At 36.4% G+C, this 24326-nt stretch overlaps 1 protein-coding gene across 1 annotated transcript; it reads left to right on the forward strand.

Annotated features, from left to right (window-relative positions):
- Positions 1-12831: 12831 nt before the first annotated feature.
- Positions 12832-16851, forward strand: LOC137820240 (probable receptor-like serine/threonine-protein kinase At4g34500). The gene is made up of 7 exons (XM_068624205.1): positions 12832-13992; positions 15011-15115; positions 15222-15344; positions 15563-15733; positions 15819-15948; positions 16038-16247; positions 16444-16851. Exons 1-7 carry the CDS (start codon positions 13511-13513, stop codon positions 16555-16557), a joined length of 1335 nt encoding a protein of 444 aa, XP_068480306.1. The 5' UTR covers positions 12832-13510; the 3' UTR covers positions 16558-16851.
- Positions 16852-24326: the final 7475 nt, after the last annotated feature.

Below are 24326 nucleotides of genomic sequence, written 5' to 3' on the forward strand. Positions count from 1 at the left end.
TAACATTTATCTAACACGTTTTATTAATTCAATACTAATTATATAGAAATAGACTATTTTCTAAAAAAAGTATGGAGTAGAGACTAAAACATGTTTGATATAGTAGTTTGTTTCGCTATTGGGTAAAGTCTCAATTTAATACTTAATGACAACCTATATCATTAAGTTAATTTTTGAAAACTTTCACTAGACTTTACACATCTCTTAAATTCTTGTAATTAGCAAAAAATTGTAACAAATCCTATTTATTAAAATTAATCGTAGAACCTGAGATTTTATTGTTCTTAAGGCAACTAAATTACACTATATTAACAAACATAACTCATCTTATTAATAGTCAATTAATTTAAATAATTCATTTGTCATATACAACATCAATTATCCACTTGTTTTTGTTGGGTATTGAGCTCCCTTTCTATATGAAGAAAAGATCCAAATTTAGAAGTTCACGTAATACCTCATTTCACTAAGAGCGTGTTTAGATTGTGGAGGGAATGTGTGACGATTTGAAGGAGTGTATGTGTGAGAATGTGAGAGAAACCTGAAGATAGTAAGATTGTTTGGATTGAGATATGTTAGAGTGGATTTGTGAGTGTTCTTGTCGGTTGACTCGATTGCCTTCGTACGTCTCACGATACTCCTACGCCCGATTCTCTGTGCCTTCCTCTCGATCTAACACATGAAATCACAAAGACAAAGGGTGCCCTAGAGGTCGTTTACACTCCGACGCTCAAGTCAATCTTAGGGCTAGAAAACACCAAAACTGTTAAGCGTAAAAGCTCTGTGTAAACTGTGTGTGTGAAGCGGCGCAAATGAATCACGTACCTTACTAGGTTTGTTACTACCCTTTATATAGTCCAGGGTTTCCACTGTTTCCATTACCCAAAATAGGCTTTCTGAGGGTGGGCCTTAGCGCCGCTATTACCCACTCTTAGGGCAATCAAGCGCGTGAGGTTCCCTTACTGGAGTGCAACCTTTGACGGGATGACCACCTGGGTACCATCTCGTGCACCTGGTCTCTGGGGTTACCTGTCCTGGAGTGCCCTAGCTGCTCACGCAGTTTCACCCCTGGAATGTGGCCCTTACTGGTTGTATCTTTTCCAGTAGCTCTTTACTTGTGTTACGCCTGAACGCGTCATCCACACCACACGCATGGACTCTCATGACCTAGGCTTCTCCCTAATTGATAACTGGTGTGTGGTCCGTGATCCACCTCTCGTGGCGCAACTCTGTTGTTCAAGTCACCGATGTCCGACCTCTCATCGACCTCATGATATTGCCGAGGACACATCAGTACATCCTAGTGATCGACGTCTGACCACTCTTCGGCACCTTGGCTCACGTGCTTTGCGAGACACTGACCCACGCCACTCGTGGGACCCCTCTTATGCGGGCCCACCATTACTAGCAGTCAAACTACTCCCGAGGACTGGTCGGTACAGTGAGAAAAATTTATGTGAGTTTGTGAGTGATGTGATGATTGTGAGAGAATTTGGAATTTTTTTTTAAAGATGTAAAATGTTACTTTATAAATTTACCCTTACATATTAAATTTTTTTAATAATGAAATATTTTTCTTTGGGTAAAACATATTCATAAATAAAAAAATTATAATTAGAAAAATAAATAAGTGGAGAGGATTTGAAGTCAACGAGAGAGTAAGAGAAAATGTCTCAAGTCATTCAGAACACCAATATTTTGAGAGATAGGAAGAGAGAAAGTCATTATCAGTTTCTCACAAAGCTGCAACTGCAAAAACATTATTGCAACTTCATTCATCGTTAGATAAATTGAAAATTTGACAGCTTGTTTAGAACACTTGATTCTTCATTTCGAACAGTTGGATCAGTGATACAAGGGCTGAGTAAAGAGATATTCAGTTTGCACAATACTTGTGTATTTGAGGTTTTTATCTTCCTTGTTTTTTATTTGTATATTTTATTGCTTTGTTATTTTGTCGAGTGTTAACATTATTTTATGAACTTTATTGAGACTCCTTTGTACCTTTATTGATCATAGGAAAACTATTTTTCGTGATTTTTACCATTCTTGTTCATTTGTGTATGTTCCTTATAGATTTTTACAACTTAGGGGATTTATTTATATTGTATTAAGTATTAGAGTGTGCTCCACATTTTTATTGTGTTGTTGTTTTCCATCAATATTTTTTTTTTATAGTTCAACACAACATTCCAGAGATTATTTACCCACAATAATATTTTTACCTTTTAATTTAAAAACAAATATTATTTTCTAATAAAATGTAAAACTAATCCCCGTACACATTAAACATATCTAAATTCATAATTAAAATTTTAATATACATTTAAATTTATTTATCATGACAAATGATTGTTGTTACTTAAGGTGTCAGCATAACTGAGATGTCAAGTTGCATAGTGATGCCTAACATGAAAGCTTTTATTTTAAAAAAATATTAAAAAACATTGCAGTAATGGAAAATAAAAAATACTATATCAATAGAATAAATGAGGGTAAATTCAGAAATAATGCATGTTGACGGGACTTTCCCTTCACATCTCTTCATTTTGAGAGGAGAAGATATTTACTGTTTATAGGTATATTCTCTCATTCTCTTCCCCACAAAACAAAACCCTGGATCCAAACAATTGATATCCCCTCACTTCTTTGTTTGTGAGTACATCCACAAAAGCAAACAAACCCTAAGTGGAGAGGATTTGAAGTCAACGAGAGAGTAAGAGAAAATGTCTCAAGTCATTCAGAACACCAATATTTTGAGAGATAGGAAGAGAGAAAGTCATTATCAGTTTCTCACAAAGCTGCAACTGCTAAAACATTATTGCAACTTCATTCATCGTTAGATCAATTGAAAATTTGACAGCTTGTTTAGAACACTTGATTCTTCATTTCGAACAGTTGGATCAGTGATACAAGGGCTGAGTAAAGAGATATTCAGTTTGCACAATACTTGTGTATTTGAGGTTTTTATATTCCTTGTTTTTTATTTGTATATTTTATTGCTTTGTTATTTTGTCGAGTGTTAACATTATTTTATGAACTTTATTGAGACTCCTTTGTACCTTTATTGATCATAGGAAAACTATTTTTCGTGATTTTTACCATTCTTGTTCATTTGTGTATGTTCCTTATAGATTTTTACAACTTAGGGAATTTATTTATATTGTATTAAGTATTAAAGTGTGCTCCACATTTTCCATCAATATTTTTTTTTGTATAGTTCAACACAACATTCCAGAGATTATTTACCCACAATACTATTTTTACCTTTCAATTTAAAAACAAATATTATTTTTTAATAAAATGTAAAACTAATCCTCGTACACATTAAATATATCTAAATTCATAATTAAAATTTTAATATACATTTAAATTTATTTATCACTTTTCAATTTATCCTACCTACTTATATCAAGACAAAAAAACATGGATTATAATTTTATGATCATATATTTAAGTAGTAAACTAGATGTGCTAATTACGATCAATGTTAGTCTATTTAAGTTATAATTATACTAATAAGATTCTCCACTTATCAAAATTGTATATTTTAGTTCTATTAAATATGTCTGGAGTAATTGTGACATAAATAATTTCATGGTTGAAATCACACAATTGTGATTCATATAGATATAATTGACCTAGTTATAATTAAGACATTAGAATCTGTGTTGTCGAGACTATATCGTTAAAATGGTCGATATGATTTTAATTGAATATAAATATGTGAGGTAATCAAGAAAATGATTGTTATTATTTAATTTGTTGTGATATTATTTTAAAAATAAACTATATGAGTGTTATTATTTAGTCGGTTACGATATTATTCTAAAGATAAAATATATGATTGTTATTATTTAGTATATTGTGATATTATTATGAAGATAAAAGATATCATTATTATTATATAAATATGTTGTGATATTATTATAATGAAAAACTCTATAAATAGAGGATGACTCCAAAAAATAAAAATAAGTATTATTTTATGCAATACATACTGTTGGGAAAAACGGGTAATTTTCCCACTAAAACAAAACCCTAACAGAGCTACCCGACAAATAATATTGAATAAATAAAGCGAAATAATAAAAGAGATAAAGAGGAAAGAACACACCAGAAAATTGTTAACGGAGTTCGGCCTGTTTAGCCTAATCTCCGAGCATAGCTTAAACAACTCACTTTTATTATTATGGGAAGATATTACAAATTGGGATATCTAAGAGTGAAGGAGGAGATGTTAATTTATAACCCTCAAACCTCATTCCCAAACAATGAACCCACCGATGTGGGACTTGGGATTAAGCCAAAATCAACAAATCTCCACCTTGGCTTAATTTCAAGTCCCACCTAAAACAAATCTTCTCAAAACATAACAAAAACAAACTTTGCAGTGCTTCAAATTTGCGCCTCCGGGCGCCAACTTCAAATGTGCAAGATATTAACCAAGTCTAAACAGTGTTCAAACTTGGTCCTTGTAACCACCTTGGTGAGCATATCTGCAGGATTCTCCGTAGTGTGAATCTTCTGGAGAATAATCTCCTCTTCTTCGAGAATCTCACGCACAAAGTGATAACGAACATCAATGTGCTTCGTTCGTGCATGAAAGACTTGATTCTTTGCTAAATGAATAGCACTCTGACTGTCAGAATATAACTCAAGTTGTTTCTGACCAACTCCCAAGTCTTTAAGCAACCCATGAAGCCAAATTGCTTCCTTCACAGCCTCTGTAATCGCCATATACTCTGCCTCTGTCGTAGACAAAGCCACCGTAGACTGCAAGGTAGACTTCCAACTAACTGGCGCTTTTGCTAAAGTGAACAAATAGCCAGTTGTAGACCGTCGCTTATCCAAATCACCTGCATAATCAGAATCACAATATCCAACTATGCATTGACCAAGTGATTCATCTTGCTCAAATGTCAATCCAACATCTAAGGTATTTTGGAGGTACCGTAGAATCCATTTCACAGCTTGCCAATGACCCTTGCCCGATCATGCATGTACCTGCTAACAACACTCACAACCTGTGAAATATCTGGTCTCGTACACACCATTGCATACATCAAGCTTCCAACTGCATTTGCATATGGGACTTTCGCCATGTATTCTCGTTCTTCATCAGTCGTCGGAGATAAACGGCTACTCAATTTCAAATGAGGAGCAAGTGGGGTACTTACAGGTTTTGTATCTTTGTGTATACCAAAACGTTGTAGTACCTTCTGCAAATACTGCTTTTGTGACAGCCAAAGTTTTCCCCTCTCCCTGTCCCTGTTTATCTCCATGCCGAGAATCTTCTTGGCTTCCCCCAAATCCTTCATCTCAAACTCTTTACTCAACTGAGCCTTTAACCTGTCAATCTCAACTTGGCTCTTTGCTGCAATCAGCATATCATCAACATATAAGAGTAAGTAAATGTAGGAACCATCTTCAAGTCTGCGCAAATACACACAGTGATCATATTTGCTTCTCTTGTACTTCTGATCCTTCATGAACTTATCAAATCGTTTGTACCACTATCTCAGAGATTGTTTCAGTCCGTACAACGATTTGCTAAGTTTACAAACCCAATCTTTTTTACCATCAACCTTGTATCCTTCTGGTTGAGTCATATAGATTTCCTCCTTCAAATCACCGTGTAGGAACGCGGTCTTTACATCAAGTTGAGCAAGCTCCAAATTCAACTGTGCTACCAAGGCCAACAAAATTCGAATGGAGGAATGTTTAACAACTGGAGAAAATACCTCATTATAATCAATTCCCTCCCTCTGAGCAAAGCCTTTAGCAACCAACCTTGCCTTGTAGCGAACATCTTCTTTATTAGGAAATCCTTCTTTCTTTGCAAATACCCATTTGCACCCAATTGCCTTCTTACCTTTTGGTAATTGTGCCAGCTTCCACGTCTTGTTCTTCTTCAAAGACTGCATCTCCTCTTCCATCGCACCTGCCCAATTACCACTCAATGAACTCAGAATGGCTTCTGGGTAAGTGGATGGAATGTCTTCAACAACTGGAAGTGCATAGGCAACCATATCCATGAAACGAGCAGGCTTCTGAATATCTCGTCTCTGTCTTCTAACTGCAATGGGCGCTGATTGTTGTTGAGATTCTTGGGTAGGAACCTCTTCCTCATCTGACTCTTCTTCTGCCATAGGAGAGTCACTTGTGGTATTTCGTGTTGGGATCACCACTGTCGGCTCAAACTCCACCTGCTTCCGGGCACACTCCACCTGTTGCGGAGTACTATCAGCTTCTTCTGGATTTACCTTCTTTAACATGGCAGATTCATCAAAGGCAACATCCCTGCTGATAATCGTCTTCTTTGCCTCTAGACACAACAAACGGTATCCCTTCACTCCAGGACTAAAGCCCATGAAAAGAGCCTTCTTTGCCCGTGGATCCAACTTTGATTCAATCACATGATAATATGCAATAGAACCAAAAACATGCAAAGAATCATAATCAGTTGCAGGTTTTCCAGACCATACCTCTAACGGGGTTTTGCCATCTATAGCAGATGATGGCAAACGATTGACGAGATGTTGAGCGTATGTCACAGCCTCAACCCAAAACTCTCTGCCTAACCCAGCATTAGACAACATACAACGAACTTTCTCCACAAGTGTCTTGTTCATACGCTCCGACACCCCATTCTGTTGTGGTGTTTTTCTAACAGTGAAGTGTCGAACTATGCCACAATCTTGGCATACCTTCAGGAACGGATCACTCTTGTATTCTCCTCCATTGTCTGTTCGGAGAATCTTAATCTTCCTTCCTGTCTGGTTTTCAACTTGAGCTTTCCACTTAAGGAAAATTTCAAGCACATCATTTTTGTTCTTCATAGTAAACACCCAAACTCTCCTGGAAAAATCATCAACAAAAGTGACAAAATAATGCCTACCTCCAATTGACGGAGTCTTGGCAGGTCCCCACACATCTGAATGCACATAATCCAAAATACCCTTGGTATTGTGAATTGTAGTGTCAAACTTCACTCTTCGTTGTTTTCCCAGAACACAATGCTCACAAAATTCAAGTTTGCAAACCTTCGTACCTTTCAACAATCCCTGCTTGGTAAGAATTTGCAAGGATTTCTCTCCAGCATGTCCCAACCTCATATGCCACAACTTTGCTGCCTCAGCATCCTTCTTAGAGCTAGAAGTTGCTGCCGCTACTGTCCCCACCACTGTACTACCTTGATAGTAATACAAATTGTTCTTCATCACGCCTTTCAACATCACCAGTGCTCCTGAAGTTGCTTTAAGAATTCCATCTCGCATCGTCACAACTAGGCCTTTAGATTCTAAAGCCCCCAATGAGATGAGATTCTTCTTCAACTTTGGCACGTACCGTACATCCCGCAAAATTCTGGTGGATCCATCATGATTCCGCAGCTTGATTGAACCTATCCCAGTTGTCTTACATGGATTATCATTACCCATGTAAACAACCCCACCATCAAGTTCTTGAAATTCAAAGAACCAATCCCGAATGGAACACATATGATAGGTACAACCTGAATCCAATATCCACTCATCTGGATACGATGATGCTGAAAGCGAGACAATTAAAGAGATATATGATTCCACATCACTTTTGCATTCTACAACATTTGCATCTTGTGGAGTCTTCCCTTTCTTCTGCAGTTTTGGACAATCTTTCTTCCAGTGTCCTTTCTCATGATAGAAAGCACACTCATCTTTGGCAACGACTCGACCTTTAGATTTAGACCTCCCTATTCTCCCATTTGTTTGACTTTGTTGACGACCTCTTGCCACCAATGCTTCTTCTAATGTCGTTGATTTGGTTTTCATCTTATCCCGCTTTCTCAATTCATGACTATATAAAGCAGAACAAACAACATCTAACGACACATTCTCCTTCCCGTGAAGGAGCGCAGTCTCCAAATGTTCAAATTCATCAGGAAGAGATGATAACAACATTAAAGCCAAATCTTCATCCTCAAACTTCACATCTAAATTCAACAGGTCTGCTACTAATTGATTAAACATAGTGATGTGTGCATTCATAGTAGTACCTTGTTGGTAGTCAAATCGGAACAACCTTTTCTTCATCAGGAGCTTGTTCTGACCACTCTTCTTCAGAAACTTGTCCTCCAATGCCTTCCACAGTTTGTGTGCAGAAGTCTCATTTTTTACAGCATACTTCTGCTCTCTGGACAGGCAGGATCGAATAGTTCCGCATGCCAACCGGTTGATGATGCTCCAGTCTTTCTCCTCTACCTCTTTTGGTTTCTCTCCTTCAATAGCAATATCAAGACCCTGCTGAAAAAGAGAGTCCAAGACCTCTCCTTGCCACATGCCAAAATGTCCAGTGCCATCAAATATTTCCACCGCCAATTTCAAAGTGGACACCGGGAACCTCGACGATGATGACGAGGAGCCCGACACTCTAGATACATCCTTCGCTTCTTCTTCTTGATTTGCCATTACAAACTCAAAATATAATATTCAATATTACAAATAATTTCAAACAACCCAAGGCGAACCTTCGGCTCTTGATACCACTTGTTGGGAAAAACGGGTAATTTTCCCACTAAAACAAAACCCTAACAGAGCTACCCGACAAATAATATTGAATAAATAAAGCGGAATAATAAAAGAGATAAAGAGGAAAGAACACACCAACAAATTGTTAACGGAGTTCGGCCTGTTTAGCCTAATCTCCGAGCACAGCTTAAACAACTCACTTTTATTATGAGAGAAGATATTACAAATTGGGATATATAAGAGTGAAGGAGGAGATGTTAATTTATAACCCTTAAACCTCCTTCCCAAACAATGAACCCACCGATGTGGGACTTGGGATTAAGCCAAAATCAACACATACTACAGAGATATTTTATGCTCTCACTAACATCGTCAGTCAGAGTATTAAACAAGTGAAACTGCTCTCATCTTACTGTGATCTTCAAGCATCCTAAAGTTACAATTACAAAAGATCACTTAGGAGACCACCTCCAAACTTCTGATCCAAAGTTTTGGCGAGAAGAGAATCATTCGCCTATGAAGAAGAAAAAACAATTAAAATATAATAAATTTAATAGTAAAAGCTAGTTATAGAGACACCAAAAGTGAAATTAAGAAAATAAATAAAAGAAAGACATGATTAATTTTGTTATCTATTGTTATGTTTATAATTGGGAATTTTTTTTATTGTAAATTATGATAAAAATGTACTTAATATATTAAATATTATATGGTTGAAAGACGGGGATTACGAAGTGGACTTTAAGCCTAACTCAACCCCATAAAACCGGCTCAATGGGGTGAGGTTTGCACCCACTTATATACAATGAAAGACTCTAATCTCTAGTCGATGTGGGATCTCCAACACACCCCTCACGCCGAGACTGCCAACACGCGACCAGACATCGCCTTCGCTGTTCACAATTTAAGCCAATTCATATCTGCACCCACAACTCATCATCAGCAAGCTGTCTCCCGTCTTTTGCGTTACCTCAAGGGCACCCCTGGTGAAGGACTATATTTTTCTCACACTAGTTCACTTCACCTTTGTGGTTTTAGTGACTCTGACTGGGCAACATGCCCTACCACACGCAAATCTGTCACTGGATATTCCATCTACTTAGGCGAGTCCCTAATATCATGGAAATCAAAAAAGCAGCCAACTATCTCCCGCAGCTCCTCTGAAGCTGAGTATAGAGCACTTGCCACCACCACATGTGAGCTACAATGGTTATCCAACAAGGTGCTTTCTCTTACTCTTTCTCGAACTGGTTATTGAATCCAGTCCAATGCCTTCTTTGTGTAAGATAAGTATGGCCCGAAGCATAAGGGATCATACGGGAAGATGGGCAGCTATGAAATCTTACTAAGGAGGTTGAAGAACCCGTAGATTGAATCTAAATAGTATTGAACTGTTCTGACTAATGGTTGGGTTGATGGAATTTGTATATACATGGAAGGGCTGGAACGTGTGTAGGAACTGATGGAAGGTTGAAATTTTTTTCTGAAGAAGTGGTTATAACATGGCTGGTTTATGCAGATTTCAGGGTGGAACTGTGCTCTGTTTAAGGGAAAGGCTTTCTGGACTGTTTGGTGTGATGATTTAGTTTACTGCTGTATTGATGCTATTAGTATTACGGTTCTGTTATGCAGGTGTGTAGCAAGTAAAGGTAACTATACGGAGTCACTAATGGAGTGGTAACAGGGCCAGAATTTCTGTGTGACAATACCATGCAACGAAGTGGGCTCTATTTAGAAGAAATGGGAATGCAGTGGAAATTTTGGTTTGGGGTTGGAGGCACTAAAGTAAGCAGAATGTCCTGTTATGTGATTGGTGTAAATTTTGTTGGGGTTGAATATTCTTTGCAGGGAGCTAGGTGTAATATAGCCTTGGAAGCAGCTGGTTGGTGCTAAAGTGATGGTGGAAGTGCCGTATGAGCTCTCTTTTGTCATATAGTCTAAATATGACGCAGTTGGGTGTATTTCTGGTTTTGGTACGTGGGGTTTATATCAAGTAGCTGAAGTCTTTGCTTAGTAAGGCCTAGCCTTTTTGGATCTTTAGACGTTCCAATTTACATGTTTTATGCATGTTTAAGCATCTATATTCCCGTTTGGGGACTTGGCCACGGTTTACCCATCTCTTGTTTTACTAGTTTTAGGGTTTTACCTTTTATCTGGATTTATCTTTTTTGTTTTTAAGATGATTTGTGTATAAGGGTTGAGACATCTTTAAAGTGTTTCTTTTAATTTATTTATTATTTGTTAATAAAAAATAAATAAATTAAATATTATATATTTTTCAACAAATTAATCTTTTATTTTTTTAACGATAAAAGATGCACTAATAATATTAAGTATATTTTTAATAAAGTTTTTTACTATTAATTAGTTGTTATTTTTGATGGGGGCACGAAGAAGAAGAGACAGCATAGATGATTTGAATTATTTTGAAAAATGTGGTTGAAGGAATGGGAATGCAATTCATACCAATACATTTAATATCTATGAACAAGTAGCTAACCACACCCAATTTTTTCACGTACTTCCACTTTCCTTAATTATTTGGTGACGCGCTCAATAACTTCTCCATTCTCCTGTCCCTAATATTTATACCAAATACAAATATCACTGGTATTTTGAAGCCAACCCAAATTTATACTAAATACATATATCACTGGTATTTTAAAGCCAACCTAAATTAATTATGTATTATTTATCATTGTGTTACTTATTATTTTAACTTTATTTCAGAGAGTGTGTATAGCAGCGAAAATTTAATATGTTCTAACTTGGTTATTTTATAAATACGTGATAGATGAATAAAGAATAGAATTAGCATATATATGAGGAGGAGTAAGAATTGTTTTCATGTTGTGAATATTTTATTAGTATTGAGAGAGAAAAATATCAGAATAAAACAAAAATTTACTTGAAAGAAAACAATATCAAGAAATTAAACACATTTTCTTTTTCCTTTTTGTAAAAGCATAAACATTCCTTGTGTTTTCATATTTTATTATTATTCATTTATCAATTAAAAAAGGTTAATTGTACTGGAATAGATAATGAAACTATTTACCATAATATAATATAATATAATATTAAATGATCACGTTAAAAAAATTAGATTATATATATATATTAATAAAAGGTGTGTTCTTCGTGTATACTAAGATAGTATTATTAGAATAAATTACTAGAAAAAATATGTATATAAATTGTTATTTCACTTAAGTAGAATTGTTGAAAAGATAAAACAAGTTCCTAATTAAGAATTAATGGGTGTATAAAGATTTACTTTTAAAATCTCTTTTTTATGGTGATTTGTCTCATTGTGATTCGTTCTGCATTTGATCTGTCAAAAATTATCCAGTTGATCCGCATAAGACTTATGGATTAATAAGTCTCACATTCCGTTTATAAGTGAGTTTGTGGACTAAATAAATAAAAATATCTAGAAAGTTCTTTATATTTTTTAATCTCAAATTTAAGTATCTTTTAAAAATAAAAATTTACTGCAAGAAGTATAGTAATTGAGAAAAAACTTAAAAAACTAATTATTTACAATTTCTTATAAAAGATTATAAAAAAATGAATGTTATATTAAAATGAACCATGAAATAAAATTAACTAAATAAATATATGATATTCATAAAATAATAAATGAAAATATTTAATTATATTCAATACATAAACAATATTACATAATAAAATAATTAAAAAAATAATACGAGTTGCGGCTAGTGACCAGCTCAAATGTCGAGTCTTCCCATGATCCATCTTGCATTGCTATCCAACTATTTTTATTTTTATATGGTATGTTAATATTTTAACTTTAAAAATTGTTTTATTACTTTAAAAATTGTTTATTACTCTTGAAAAGTTGTGTATCTGAAGTAAAAGAGAAGAATGCATATTGATTCATTGTAGATTATTTTAAAATTGTTAAAATTGATGCAAATGCGAGCAGGGTGTGTTAATAAGTTTTAGTTGCATTTCCATTGGAAGTTAGTTACTGTGGGTGGAGCTAGTTTAGTTGGTGGAAGTAATAGACAAGTATGAAAAGAGAATGAAATAAACAAATGGTTTGGTGGTGAGTTACATTGGATAATTACGTTTACGTGGAACACCGACCCAGTCAATTTGTCATCTACACACACCATCAACCCTCATCCTTTTCACCAAATCACAATAGATAATTCCGTTTCAACTTCCACCACCTTTTTCATTCGCTCCAATTCAAAGCAAACCATACCCATTCTATTCATTCTTTATCAAATAAATTCCCATCTTCCTATCTCATTCTACCTTATAAATACACAATACATCTTTTGCATCAATTGCATTAAAATAAACTCTAACTATCACTCTGTGTTTCTTCAAAACTGATTACAATCACCACAATAGAGAACACATACTTTAAATACGGCAATGCTTTAGTTTCCAAAGCAAGCTACTTTTATTTTTTAATTTATGAAAATATGTTAAAGCTAGTTTATTATCCTTTTTAAAAATTGCCCATTTTTAATTCGTTATTTACGAACACAAAAACAATGGTTTTTATAAAATAAGACAAAAACATGATTTTGAATATGATATGACAGTGTAAAGTAATTTAAAATAAACGAATTGTTTTTTATTATAGTTATTTCTATCAATTCATCATGCACTTGAGTCGTAATTACATTGCAGTCCCCACGGTGATGACGTGAGTGGGGAAGTTGAGGGAGCGTGTGGGAGTGGCATTTATGTAAATACAGTTCCATTTGGGCCCAAAAAGCAACAACTATAATCCTGGGTCTGTCGTGCTTTGCTTTACTTTGGTATCCGTTGATGAAAGTTGAAACCTCACACTTTTCCCAATATTCTCGCTTCTTTTCTTTTTCTTCTTTCGTTTTTCAATTCTGAAGCAACCACTTCACTCCATCACAGTTTCCTCAGCAACAACACCCAAACGCCATCAACACCGCATTCTCACATCTTCACTCCATTCCAATCTCGCCCGGAAATAAATATCAGCAATGGCGGCATCCGCCACTGTCTCCGGCGGTGCGATGCCGGATCTAACTCATCGAACCTCCTTTCTCGGCCTCAAACTCTACACCCTGCTCCTCATTTTAGTTCTAATGGTGGTGACAACGGTGCTCCTGATCCTCCTCTGCGTCCGCCGGAGCTCCAAGAAGAGGAAAATGCGAGTGAAGCACAGCTCCGGCGCGATCCCGCTGGTGTCGAAGGAGATCGTGGAGGTGAATACTCTGGAGCTGAAAATCGAAGAGGTGGAGGAGGAAGATCCGAAGAAGAAGGAGACGAAGCTTGAAGAGAGTCCGTCGGTGGAGTCACCGAACATTGGGTGGGGACGCTGGTATAGCCTCAGAGAGCTTGAGACTGCGACGCAAGGGTTCGCCGAAGGGAATGTGATCGGAGAAGGAGGGTATGGGATTGTGTATAGAGGAAATTTGCTCGACGGTTCTGTCGTCGCCGTCAAAAATCTTCTCAACAACAAGTATATATTTCTCTCTATGTTTTCTGTTTCTCATTTTCATTTTTTTCTGACGTTGCTGTGTAGTTTTTCTTATATTCGTGGGTATATAATGCAAATAAAAAAAAAAACCTGTGATGATCAACTGTTTTCTGTTCTGGGATACTACACGTGAATTATGGAATATGAGTTTCGTATGTGTTTCTAAACATAACTAGACAGCAGTTCCTTAAATAAATCTTAATATATCAAGAAATTAGAATCTGAATATCGATTAGATTAGAATTGGAGTAAACAATGAGTAGTTTTTTAGTCTCCGACAAGGATTGTCTCGAATTTATAATTATGAGTTGTTACTTGTTTTGGGGAGTATTAAGGACTAAGGTGAGTGGATGGACAATGTGCTCTTCTTCTTTGCTTTTTTCTTTGGGGGACCTGGGTGATGTTATTTTAGTATTTTACCTTTTTCTTTTGTGTACTTTTGCTTTTTGTTTATTTATTTATTATATTGTTCGTGATTTCTGATTCTCAACCTTTTCTTTTCTAGGCATGTTAATTTAGCTTAATCTGGATAACACTTTAGTTTAAAGTTTAAACAAACGTGTCAGTGGCTGTGAATTAGGTGGGCCAGCGAGAGAACTGGTGGTAATATTAATTAATAGCTTCATATTACTCTCTACAAAAATGAACTTGGATCTTCTCTCTTTTTTTTTTTCCAATTAACGTGCGATAATCACGTCAGAGAATGAGAAATCTAATTGTTGGATAAAATCTGTGTTTCTTTTCAATCTATATAGAAGAGATCTTAATCTAACAAAAATGGAAGTTACAAATTTGCATGACTTTTGAATTCGCTGTAATAAATTAAGTAGTATTGTAGAACTCTAGACTATAGGAAAATATGCAAGTTTTACCACCATAACTTTGCTATCTCATACTATAAATCTCTTTCCTGAAGTGACGGAACGTTTTTAATATTCTTTCTCCCCCACCAACCTGCCATGGCTTATTGAAATTCATGTGTTATTGTATTGTAACAAAGGGGGCAGGCAGAGAAAGAGTTTAAGGTGGAGGTTGAAGCCATTGGAAAAGTGAGGCATAAGAATTTGGTGGGGCTAGTTGGATATTGTGCAGAAGGTGCTCAAAGGTGAAATATTATGTTTAAGCATATGGCTTTAATTATTTTCTTTGAACGTCTTTCTAATGAAGAAACTTACTTTTGAATATGATACTTCTGCTGACTATTCATTCAGGATGCTTGTTTATGAATATGTTGACAATGGAACATTGGAACAGTGGCTGCATGGTGAAGTAGGACCTGTTAGCCCCCTGACATGGGATATACGAATGACGATTGCTGTTGGGACTGCGAAAGGGTGTGTTTATGGAGTCTCCTGTCTCGTTTTGTTGAACTTATAGCTCAAACCTTCACTCATGCTAGCTACCTCTAATTGTAGTATAATGCTTGTCAACTGATATATTACTATTTTTTACAATACGTACAACTCTTATCATGCTCCGGTAATATGACATTTTTATTACCTTAAATATTTTTTTGTGGAGTATTAATTAACCTTCCTACATTACGAAACAGGCTAGCGTACTTGCACGAAGGATTAGAACCCAAAGTTGTCCATCGAGATGTAAAATCCAGTAACATTCTTTTGGACAAAAAGTGGAATGCTAAAGTATCAGACTTTGGACTAGCCAAGCTCTTAGGGCCTGAGAAAAGCTATGTGACAACACGTGTAATGGGGACATTTGGGTTAGTTTCATTCTCAAGTAACATTCTCTTACATGGAGGTAGATACTATTTATCTATTTTATTCAACGGCACAAATTTTGTGCAGATATGTGTCACCTGAGTATGCAAGCACGGGTATGCTTAATGAGGGCAGCGATGTGTATAGTTTTGGGATTCTACTTATGGAGCTAATTACGGGAAGGAGTCCAATCGATTATTCTAGACCACCTGGAGAGGTGATTCAAGGATTTCTCTATATTTTATTTACTGTCTCCCCTGAAACTCCAATGACTCTTATGTGTGTGTTTTGTCTGGTGAGCTTCAGATGAACTTGGTTGATTGGTTTAAAGGAATGGTTGCAAATCGTCGTGGTGATGAACTAGTTGATCCTTTAATAGATATTCAACCCTCTCAAAGATCTTTGAAACGAGCTTTACTTGTATGTCTGCGCTGTATAGATTTGGATGTTAGTAAGCGACCAAAGATGGGCCAAATTGTTCACATGCTTGAGGCTGATGATTTTCCCTTTCGTTCTGTAAGTCCCTTATGCTTTCATCCTCTATGCTTTATAAGAAAAAACACTTGTGATGCAGCGGTACAACAGTTTTGATACTAAATGTCACATCCTAATCTACCTACCTCACTGAAAGATCCAAAGTAAATTGTAGTATAGCGTCTACCAACCGAAATGGCTTGCTTTGCTGAAATGACTCGCTTTCCTTTCTGAATAGGAACATCGAACAAATAGAGAGAAAGATCCTGTTCATTCTAAAGCAGCTGCTCCCAGCAAGATTCCATATCCAACAAGGCATGTAGAGCCCATAGATAAATCAAGCTGGAGATGATATGTTGTGTTGCTCATGACAAACCCTGAGATCAAATTATTTTTCCAACGATTTTCAATTTGTTGTAAAACGCCAGAAGCCATTGTGCATATCTTATAATAGTGTAGTTTCATCTTTGTAGGAGAGGTCTTAGCATATTCTGATGTATGGCATTTTCTTGTGAAGAAAACGAGCCTTGTAAATATGAATTTCCTAAACATATAATTTTTATTAGTCTGCATGCAGCATAAGATAATATTTCGGCAATATTGCTGATATTTATTAATATATTTGGTTGCGACTCTTGCGCTCATTCATGCATGTCTTTGATATTACATATTTTGTAGACGCATGCACTGACAACTAGAACATGTATATGGTGGTCAAAATAATAATGACCAGTTAATTTGTTTCATATGGTTTTTTTAATTGAAGTTACTTTTAGAGTGTAATGGATTTCACACATTTCTTCTTTAATTAAAAGGAAGGTAATGGTTGTTGTATCCTTCACTTCACCTCAGCTTCCGATATTTGCTTTTGTAATCACTGCATCTACGCTTGCTAGTCACCCCGCACTATGCTGTAATCTTTTTTTTCATTATGGTTATATCACATTGTATTACGTTGTAGTAGCGAGGTTTGATGAGTTTATAGTACCTAGACTTATACACTAGATGTACATATCTCGGCGGTACGAGGAAGGGTGTTTGGAAATCTTATATTAAGTAGAGATAAAGTAAATTTACAATAATTATATGCAGTATGATGAACAAGGAAGGAAAAACAAATTCTGCGAGATAGGAATAAAAGGGTGTAAAGATCATTTAATATTTTTTAAAGCATACAATAATCGAAAATTTATATACCACCGGTCACCTATCTCCACATAGTCATACCTCACTTGATAAACATGTAATGCACTTTGTTTTTTCTATGAGGCACCTCCTATTCTCACGTTGGGTGCAACCACTGTTACGTAGGTGAACCATTAATGAAGTTTTTTTTTTTTTTTTTATATTAGCACTCTCCACAATGTAATGTTCTCCACTGGCACGTTGCAATACATGTGAGGGCGGGTAGTTATGTAATGAATATCGAATGTAAACTTCTCTTCTGGGCACTTCCCATGCTCTTGTGAACTCACGTTACATTCCTCTAAAAGAATTCTTCATACATGATATCCGGCCTACTTGCTGTTTTTAGAATTGATGACTTAAATAAGAGGGGTGAATTATTTCTAAAAGATTTTCGCAATTACTTTACTTTAGAATGAATCTTTAACAATCAACTCAGATAAACATTTCAAAAAGTCAATCAAATAGTCTAACATAAACAAATATCAGAATTTCAATCGGTTAAAACACAATTTAATCGGTTGTTTATGGCAGCAAAAATATCAAACAGATAAAGTTGAGAGAAAGAGAGATTTACACATAAGGTTTATACTGGTTCACTCAGTCCCTGAGCTAGATCCAGTCCCCAGTCAAACCACTGAGCATTCCACTATGTAACCAAACACAGATTACAAATACTCACAAAGAGGTGATCCTGAAACCACAAGACCTACTCACCCTTTTGGCACACAGCACACACCTCAAGCCAAAATCACACTGACTTTACAGGATTTTACAAATACGTTTACAGAATGTAATATGAACAATTACAAGAAACTAAGAAAGGGTAGAAAACACCAGGAATAACAGTACACCAGAAACCCTATGATCAGTTCTTGAATCACAACAAAGCTCAAAAGCAATCTTGCTAAACTTTGAAAAACTCCTTTTCACAAATAGATTGTAATCTCTCTTTTTGATCTCAAATCAGAGTGTAAAACTTCTATATTTCTCATGTTTGAAACATTTTAAAGAAGGCTATATTTATAACCTTTGAAAAACTACTGTTTAAGGAAAATTTGAACAACTAAATAAGTTAAAACAGGTTTTCAAAATACTGTTATGAAAACTCACTTTTAACCGGTTGAAACCACGATTTAACTGGTTGAATGGTTTCAGCAGTTACACAACTGATTCAAAAAACAGTTTTAAAACCCCTTTGCCAGCTAAGTGACAAACAACCGATTGTCTCGAAACTTTAATCGGTTGTTTTTCCCTTTGCATGGAAAAAACACTTAGTTCTTTAAAACAAATTGAAACAAGCTTTCTGTAGGAATCAAAGACTGATCTTACAAAGATTCTAAACCTCATAACTAAACCCAAATCTAAAACGCAGCACAACTTCAGGTTCCATGAGGATTTGAAACATCAAAGCTTCCGATTCCTGCCGGTTGACTCGCTTCGCCGGTTGACTCCAACGGCAGCCTTTGGCCCTTTTATCTCCGCCTAAGAATCGTACGTTCTTGGTCAAAGAATCTCTCACCTGCAAAGACAAAGGGCGCCTTGACGACCGTTTGCACTCCGACGCTCAAGTCAGTATTAGGGCAAAGAAACACCAAGTGTATAAAGTAGTTTCAGTCTTAGAAATTGTGTACCTTGCTAGGGTTCTTAGCACCCTTTATATAGGTTGAAACTAGGGTTTACCTTTGTGCTGTTGCCCTTATCTAGGGTTCCTTGGGGAACGTCCTTGCGTCGCTATTCACATAATCTTAGCGTATCTTGCACATGAACTTCCCTTAACTGGAGTGCAACGAATAACATAGTGGCTGCTTGGGTACCAACTTGTGCACCTAATCTCTAGCGCCATCTGCTTTGTGGGTGCCCTAAGTATTCATGTGCCATGCATGCAACTTTCCATGGAAACCCTAACCCTAATGGGCCTTAGCGCCCCTCAGGGTTATTCACTCGTGCCGCGCCTTCATGTACACACCACATGCATGGATCCTTCGTGACCTAACTCATATCTTACCTGTTAACTTAACATAACTCTAGGGCCCACCTTACGTTCAGACCGCCGATGTCCGATTTCTCCCTCTGTTGGTGAGGTCCGATGTCGAACTCCAACATCGGGGTCTATGATACCAATATCCAAAGACTAACCAATCCCTTGGTAGGTGCGTTTGGAGCCCACCTTATGTGGCCCCCTTCCATTACCTAGCATCGGTGCGCGATGTCTGAGCTCAGTCCCTGGGTCGATGACCGAGGTCTGGTCGGGACACTTCCCATCTTCAACAGCTGTGAGATAGAGTAAGGAACCAATCAACCCTCTATATTTGGTTTGATCTACCTCTTTTCCAGCCACATCAACATTCATATAGCAACTTGATGGCATAGGTGTGCTAACTTCTTTGCAACTTTCCATTTCAAACTTCTTAAGAATTTCTTTGACTTTGATTGACTTAGGAAAATCCCATCTTTGGATTGCTTGACCTACAGTCCAAGAAAGAATGAAAGCTCCCCCATCATTGACATTTCAAACTCTCCTTGCATGGTAGCCACAAACTCTTCACATAAACTATCTTTGGTAGCACCAAAAATCATGTCATCAACATAGATTTGGACAAAGATAATTTCAGAATTTGACTTCTTGATAAAGAGAATCTTGTCAATCATCCTTTTCTCATAGCCATTGGATAAAAGAAAGTTACCCAACCTTTCATACCACTGCCTTGGAGTTTGTTTAAGCCCATACAAGGTCTTTTTTAGCTTATATACATGGTTAGGATGTTAATGATCTTCAAAGCCCGGTGGTTGTTCAACATAGACTTCCTCATTGATGATTCCATTGAGGAAAGCACTCCTAACATCATTTTGAAACAATTTAAATCCACTTATACAAGCAAAGTTCAGCAACAACCTTACAACTTCTAATATTGCAACTAGAGCAAAGGTTTCACCATAATCTATGCATTCCTCTTGATTATAACCTTTAGCCACAAGCCTTGCCTTATTCCTTGTAATCACTCCAGATTCATCCAACTTATTTTTGAGAACCCATTTGCATCCAATGATGTTCTTCTTATCAGACCTTGGAACAAGAAACCAGACATCATTTCTTGTAAATTGATGCAGTTCCTCATGCATGGCAACAACCCATTTATCATCCTTGAGAGCTTCTTCAATTGACTTAGGTTCAATTTGGGAGACATAAGCCATATGCTTGCAGTAGTTAGGGAAAGCACTACGTGTAGAAACACCCTTCTGGATCTGGCCAATGATGTTCTCCACTAAAAGATCCCTTGGAATTATCCATTCCTTTGGCAGCTCTTCCTGTTGCGGAATTTCAACCGGTTGTTTCGCAGAATCAATAAGTTGTTTTTCTGGACAGGATTCCAACTTTAGCATAATGATGTTTTGCTCATCTTCTTCTGCATAATCCTTTATGGAACCCTGATTTGTATGAATGATTTCATTGAACACCACATGGACGTACTGCTCCACAGTCACGAGTCTCTTGTTTTAGACTCTATATGCATGGCTAGTTGAAGAATAGCTAATAAAGATACCATTGTCGGCTTTTTCATCAAACTTGCCCAAATTTTCTTTCCCATTATTTAGAATGAAACATCTGCATCCAAACACTTTTAGGTGACTAATGTTTGGCTTCCTTCCATTGAAAAGCTCATACGGAGTTTTCTTCAAGATTGGCCTTATAAGCATTATATTCATCACATAACAAGAAGTGCTCACTGCATCAACCCAAAAATACTTGGGTAAGGAAGATTCACTTAGCATGGTTCTTGCTAGTTCTTCAAGAGACCTGTTCTTCCTCTCCACTACACCATTCTGTTGAGGAGTTCTTGGTGCAGAAAAGTTGTGAAAAAATCCCAACTTTCCACAATAGGTGCTAAATTTTTCATTTTAGAACTCCCCTCCATGATCACTTCTAATTGCAATGATGTTGCCGCAGCAAGAGTTTTGCAATCTTTTGGAAAGCTTCTTGAATGTAGAGAATGCCTCACTCTTTGACTCCAAGAACAACGTCCATGTATACCTAGAAAAGTCATCATCAACAACATGTGCATAGTACTTTCCACCAAGACTCATGGTTCTTGAAGGACCAAATAGATCCATGTGCAGCAGCTGAAGGGGTTTTGAAGTGGAAACAACATTTTTCAATTTGAAAGAATGCTTAATTTGTTTCCCTTTTTGGCATGCTTCACAAAAGTGGTATTTCTCAAACTTGAGTTTGGGTAACCCTATTACAAGATCTTTAGATATCAATTTATTCAAATGATGCATGTGAATATGAGCTATTATTCTATGCCATAACCATGACTTATCATATTTGGAAAGAAGACAACCAATATATGTAGGAGAAGAGATATCTAAAAGATAAACATTGTTGATTCTTTTACCAATCAACACTACTTCCTTTGAATTGAGTAGGCATATCTCACAAGAGTTGGGCTTGAAGGTTACTTGATAACCCTTGTCACATAGCTGGCTAATGCTAATAATACTGTGCTTGAGACCTTCCACATAAAGGACATCATGAACCAAGAAGTTGTTCTTGTCTCTAGTGATGCCTCTTCCAAGAATCTTTCCTTTATTGTTGTTTCCACAAGTCACATGTCCTTTTTGCTTGAAATTGTTGTTCACAAACTTAGATTTATCTCCATTCATGTGTTTGGAACAACCATTGTCTAGGTACCACATCTCCATGTTTTCCATCAAGCTTACCTACAAAAGAGAAATTCAAGCAACAAGATTTGGTCCCCGTGGGTCCTTTGGCATTAACTTTATCATGTGGAACCTCAGAATTCTTGGGAATCCATCTCATAACACCTTTAGGAACAAAATATTTCCTAATATTGTAGAATCTAACTGAGTGGCCTCTCTCCATGCAAAAAAACATGTAACAACCCGTTGTTTCGATTCTTCAATTTGTTGTTTTTCTGACAATTTTGAATAAGGCTTCGGAAACTCATTTTTCTTGCTCTTTGGATTAAAACTTAAACTTGCTTTTCCAAAAACACAATTTTGAGATGCCAAGACAATCTCAAAGTTGGATTTACCCTTTGAAAGCCTATCCACAGTTTTCACAAGGTAGTGAACCTTCTTTTCAAGAGATTCACAATTTTCACAAACAAGTGAGTCACACTTGCAAGAAAAGTTCTTGTAAAGCATTCTAGATTTTCAAAATCAGTTTTTGAATTCTCCAACTCTTCTTCTAGTGCCTTGACTCTGTTTTCAAGCCAGTTATTCAACCCTTTTAACCGGTTGTTCAAGAGTGCCAATCGGTTAGCTTCCTCATGTGTTTCTTTAAAAGCTTGAAGAAGTTGACTATAATTTTCAGCATTTAAAGAAGTACAAGAACTTACACTACTTGCATCATCCTATTCCTTGGCCATCAAACACAGATTAGCTTCTTCATCTTCGCTTGATGAGGAGCTTGATAAGAGACATCATTTTCATCCCAAGCAATGTAGGCTCTCTTTGATTTTGCCTTCTTTTCCTTCTTGCTTGACTTCTTCTCTTTATTTGGGCATTCAACCTTTATGTGCCCCTGTTCTCCACAACCATAACAAGTATAAATGTTAGCATTAACATCACTAGTTTTCTTGTTGCCATACCTTTCTTTATTGGAGTCTTTGTTGCGGTTCTTCTTCAAGAATTTGCTGAACTTTTTGGACAGCAAACTAAGAGTTTCTCCTTCACTCTCATCACTTGAAACTTGGTTGTTCTTGTGCTTGGCAGTTTTCAAGGCAATGTTTCTCATATGTTTTTCTTCACTCTCTTGAATGTTGAGTCTATTCATCTCCAACTCATGCTCCCTAAGCTTTCCAAACAAGGAGGCCGTAGTCAAAGATGTGAAGTCCTTTGATTATGAGATAGCCGTGACTATAGGTTGCCAAGATCTATCATGACATTTGAGAATCTTGATATTCAACTCTTCTTTGTTAAAGACCTTTCCAAGACTCTTGAAGTGATTGCCAATATGAGTGAACCGCTTTTGCACATCCGCAATTGATTTTCTCCTTTAAGCATTCTGAACATCTCAAACTCTTGGATTAGAGTATGTTTCCTTGCCCACTTTACATCGTTCGTTCCTTCATGAGTTACTTCTAGAGTATCCCACATTTCCTTAGCCGATCCGCATTGAGAGACCCTGACAAACTCATCAGAATTTAAGGCAGAGATGATAATATTTTTTGCAATGCAATCAAACTTTGCTCTTTTGTTTTTTGCATCAGTCCATTGGGACCAAGGCTTTTCAATAAAAAGGTGGTCTGTTTATTGATGCACCCTCCCCAAAGGGTAATTTTTCAACCATAAGAAAAAGAATTTTAGGACCAAACTTGAATATTTTTCAAGTACCAAGCTCTTGATGCCAATTGTTAGAATATATGGCCTTAAACAAGAGGGGGGGGGTGAATTGTTTGTGAAATATTTTCGCAAACTTTGAAGGTATAATGAAAGCCAATGAAGAATCACAGAAAAGGAAAGTATGGAAAGAAATCCACAAAGCTGTTTTAGTTGATTTCTAGAAAATCAACCGGTTGTTTTTGCTATTCAACCGGTTGTTTTTGCTATTCAACCGGTTGTTTTTGCTATTCAACCGGTTGTTTTTATCAACAGTTAATAAAACAACTTAAAATAGATATATATGAGATCAGGGAAAGAGAGAATCAGACAAACAAATTTATACTGGTTCACTTTTATACCAAAAGCTACATCCAGTTCCCAGAAATCACTGGACATCTACTATGCAATCAAAATCCAGATTACAAACACATCACCTAAGAAGTGACCATGAACACCTCAAGTCACACACTTCCTTTGGCACACAAACACTACATAAATAAGAACACCCTCTGATTCTGCACTTACACACCAGTATTCAGAAATTCAAGAGATACAGAAAGGATTACAACTGATAATGATCAAATCAAG

This window comes from Phaseolus vulgaris, chromosome 9 (genome assembly GCF_000499845.2).
Source record: "Phaseolus vulgaris cultivar G19833 chromosome 9, P. vulgaris v2.0, whole genome shotgun sequence".
Classification (NCBI taxonomy): domain Eukaryota; kingdom Viridiplantae; phylum Streptophyta; class Magnoliopsida; order Fabales; family Fabaceae; genus Phaseolus; species Phaseolus vulgaris.

Bases quoted from the DNA above. Each gene is read 5' to 3' on its own strand.
- LOC137820240 (XM_068624205.1), top strand. From the start codon at position 13,511: ATGGCGGCATCCGCCACTGTCTCCGGCGGTGCGATGCCGGATCTAACT. The intron at 15,345-15,562 runs GTGTGTTTATGG...ATTACGAAACAG, and splicing joins GCTGTTGGGACTGCGAAAGG to GCTAGCGTACTTGCACGAAG. The intron at 16,248-16,443 runs GTAAGTCCCTTA...CTTTCTGAATAG, and splicing joins ATGATTTTCCCTTTCGTTCT to GAACATCGAACAAATAGAGA.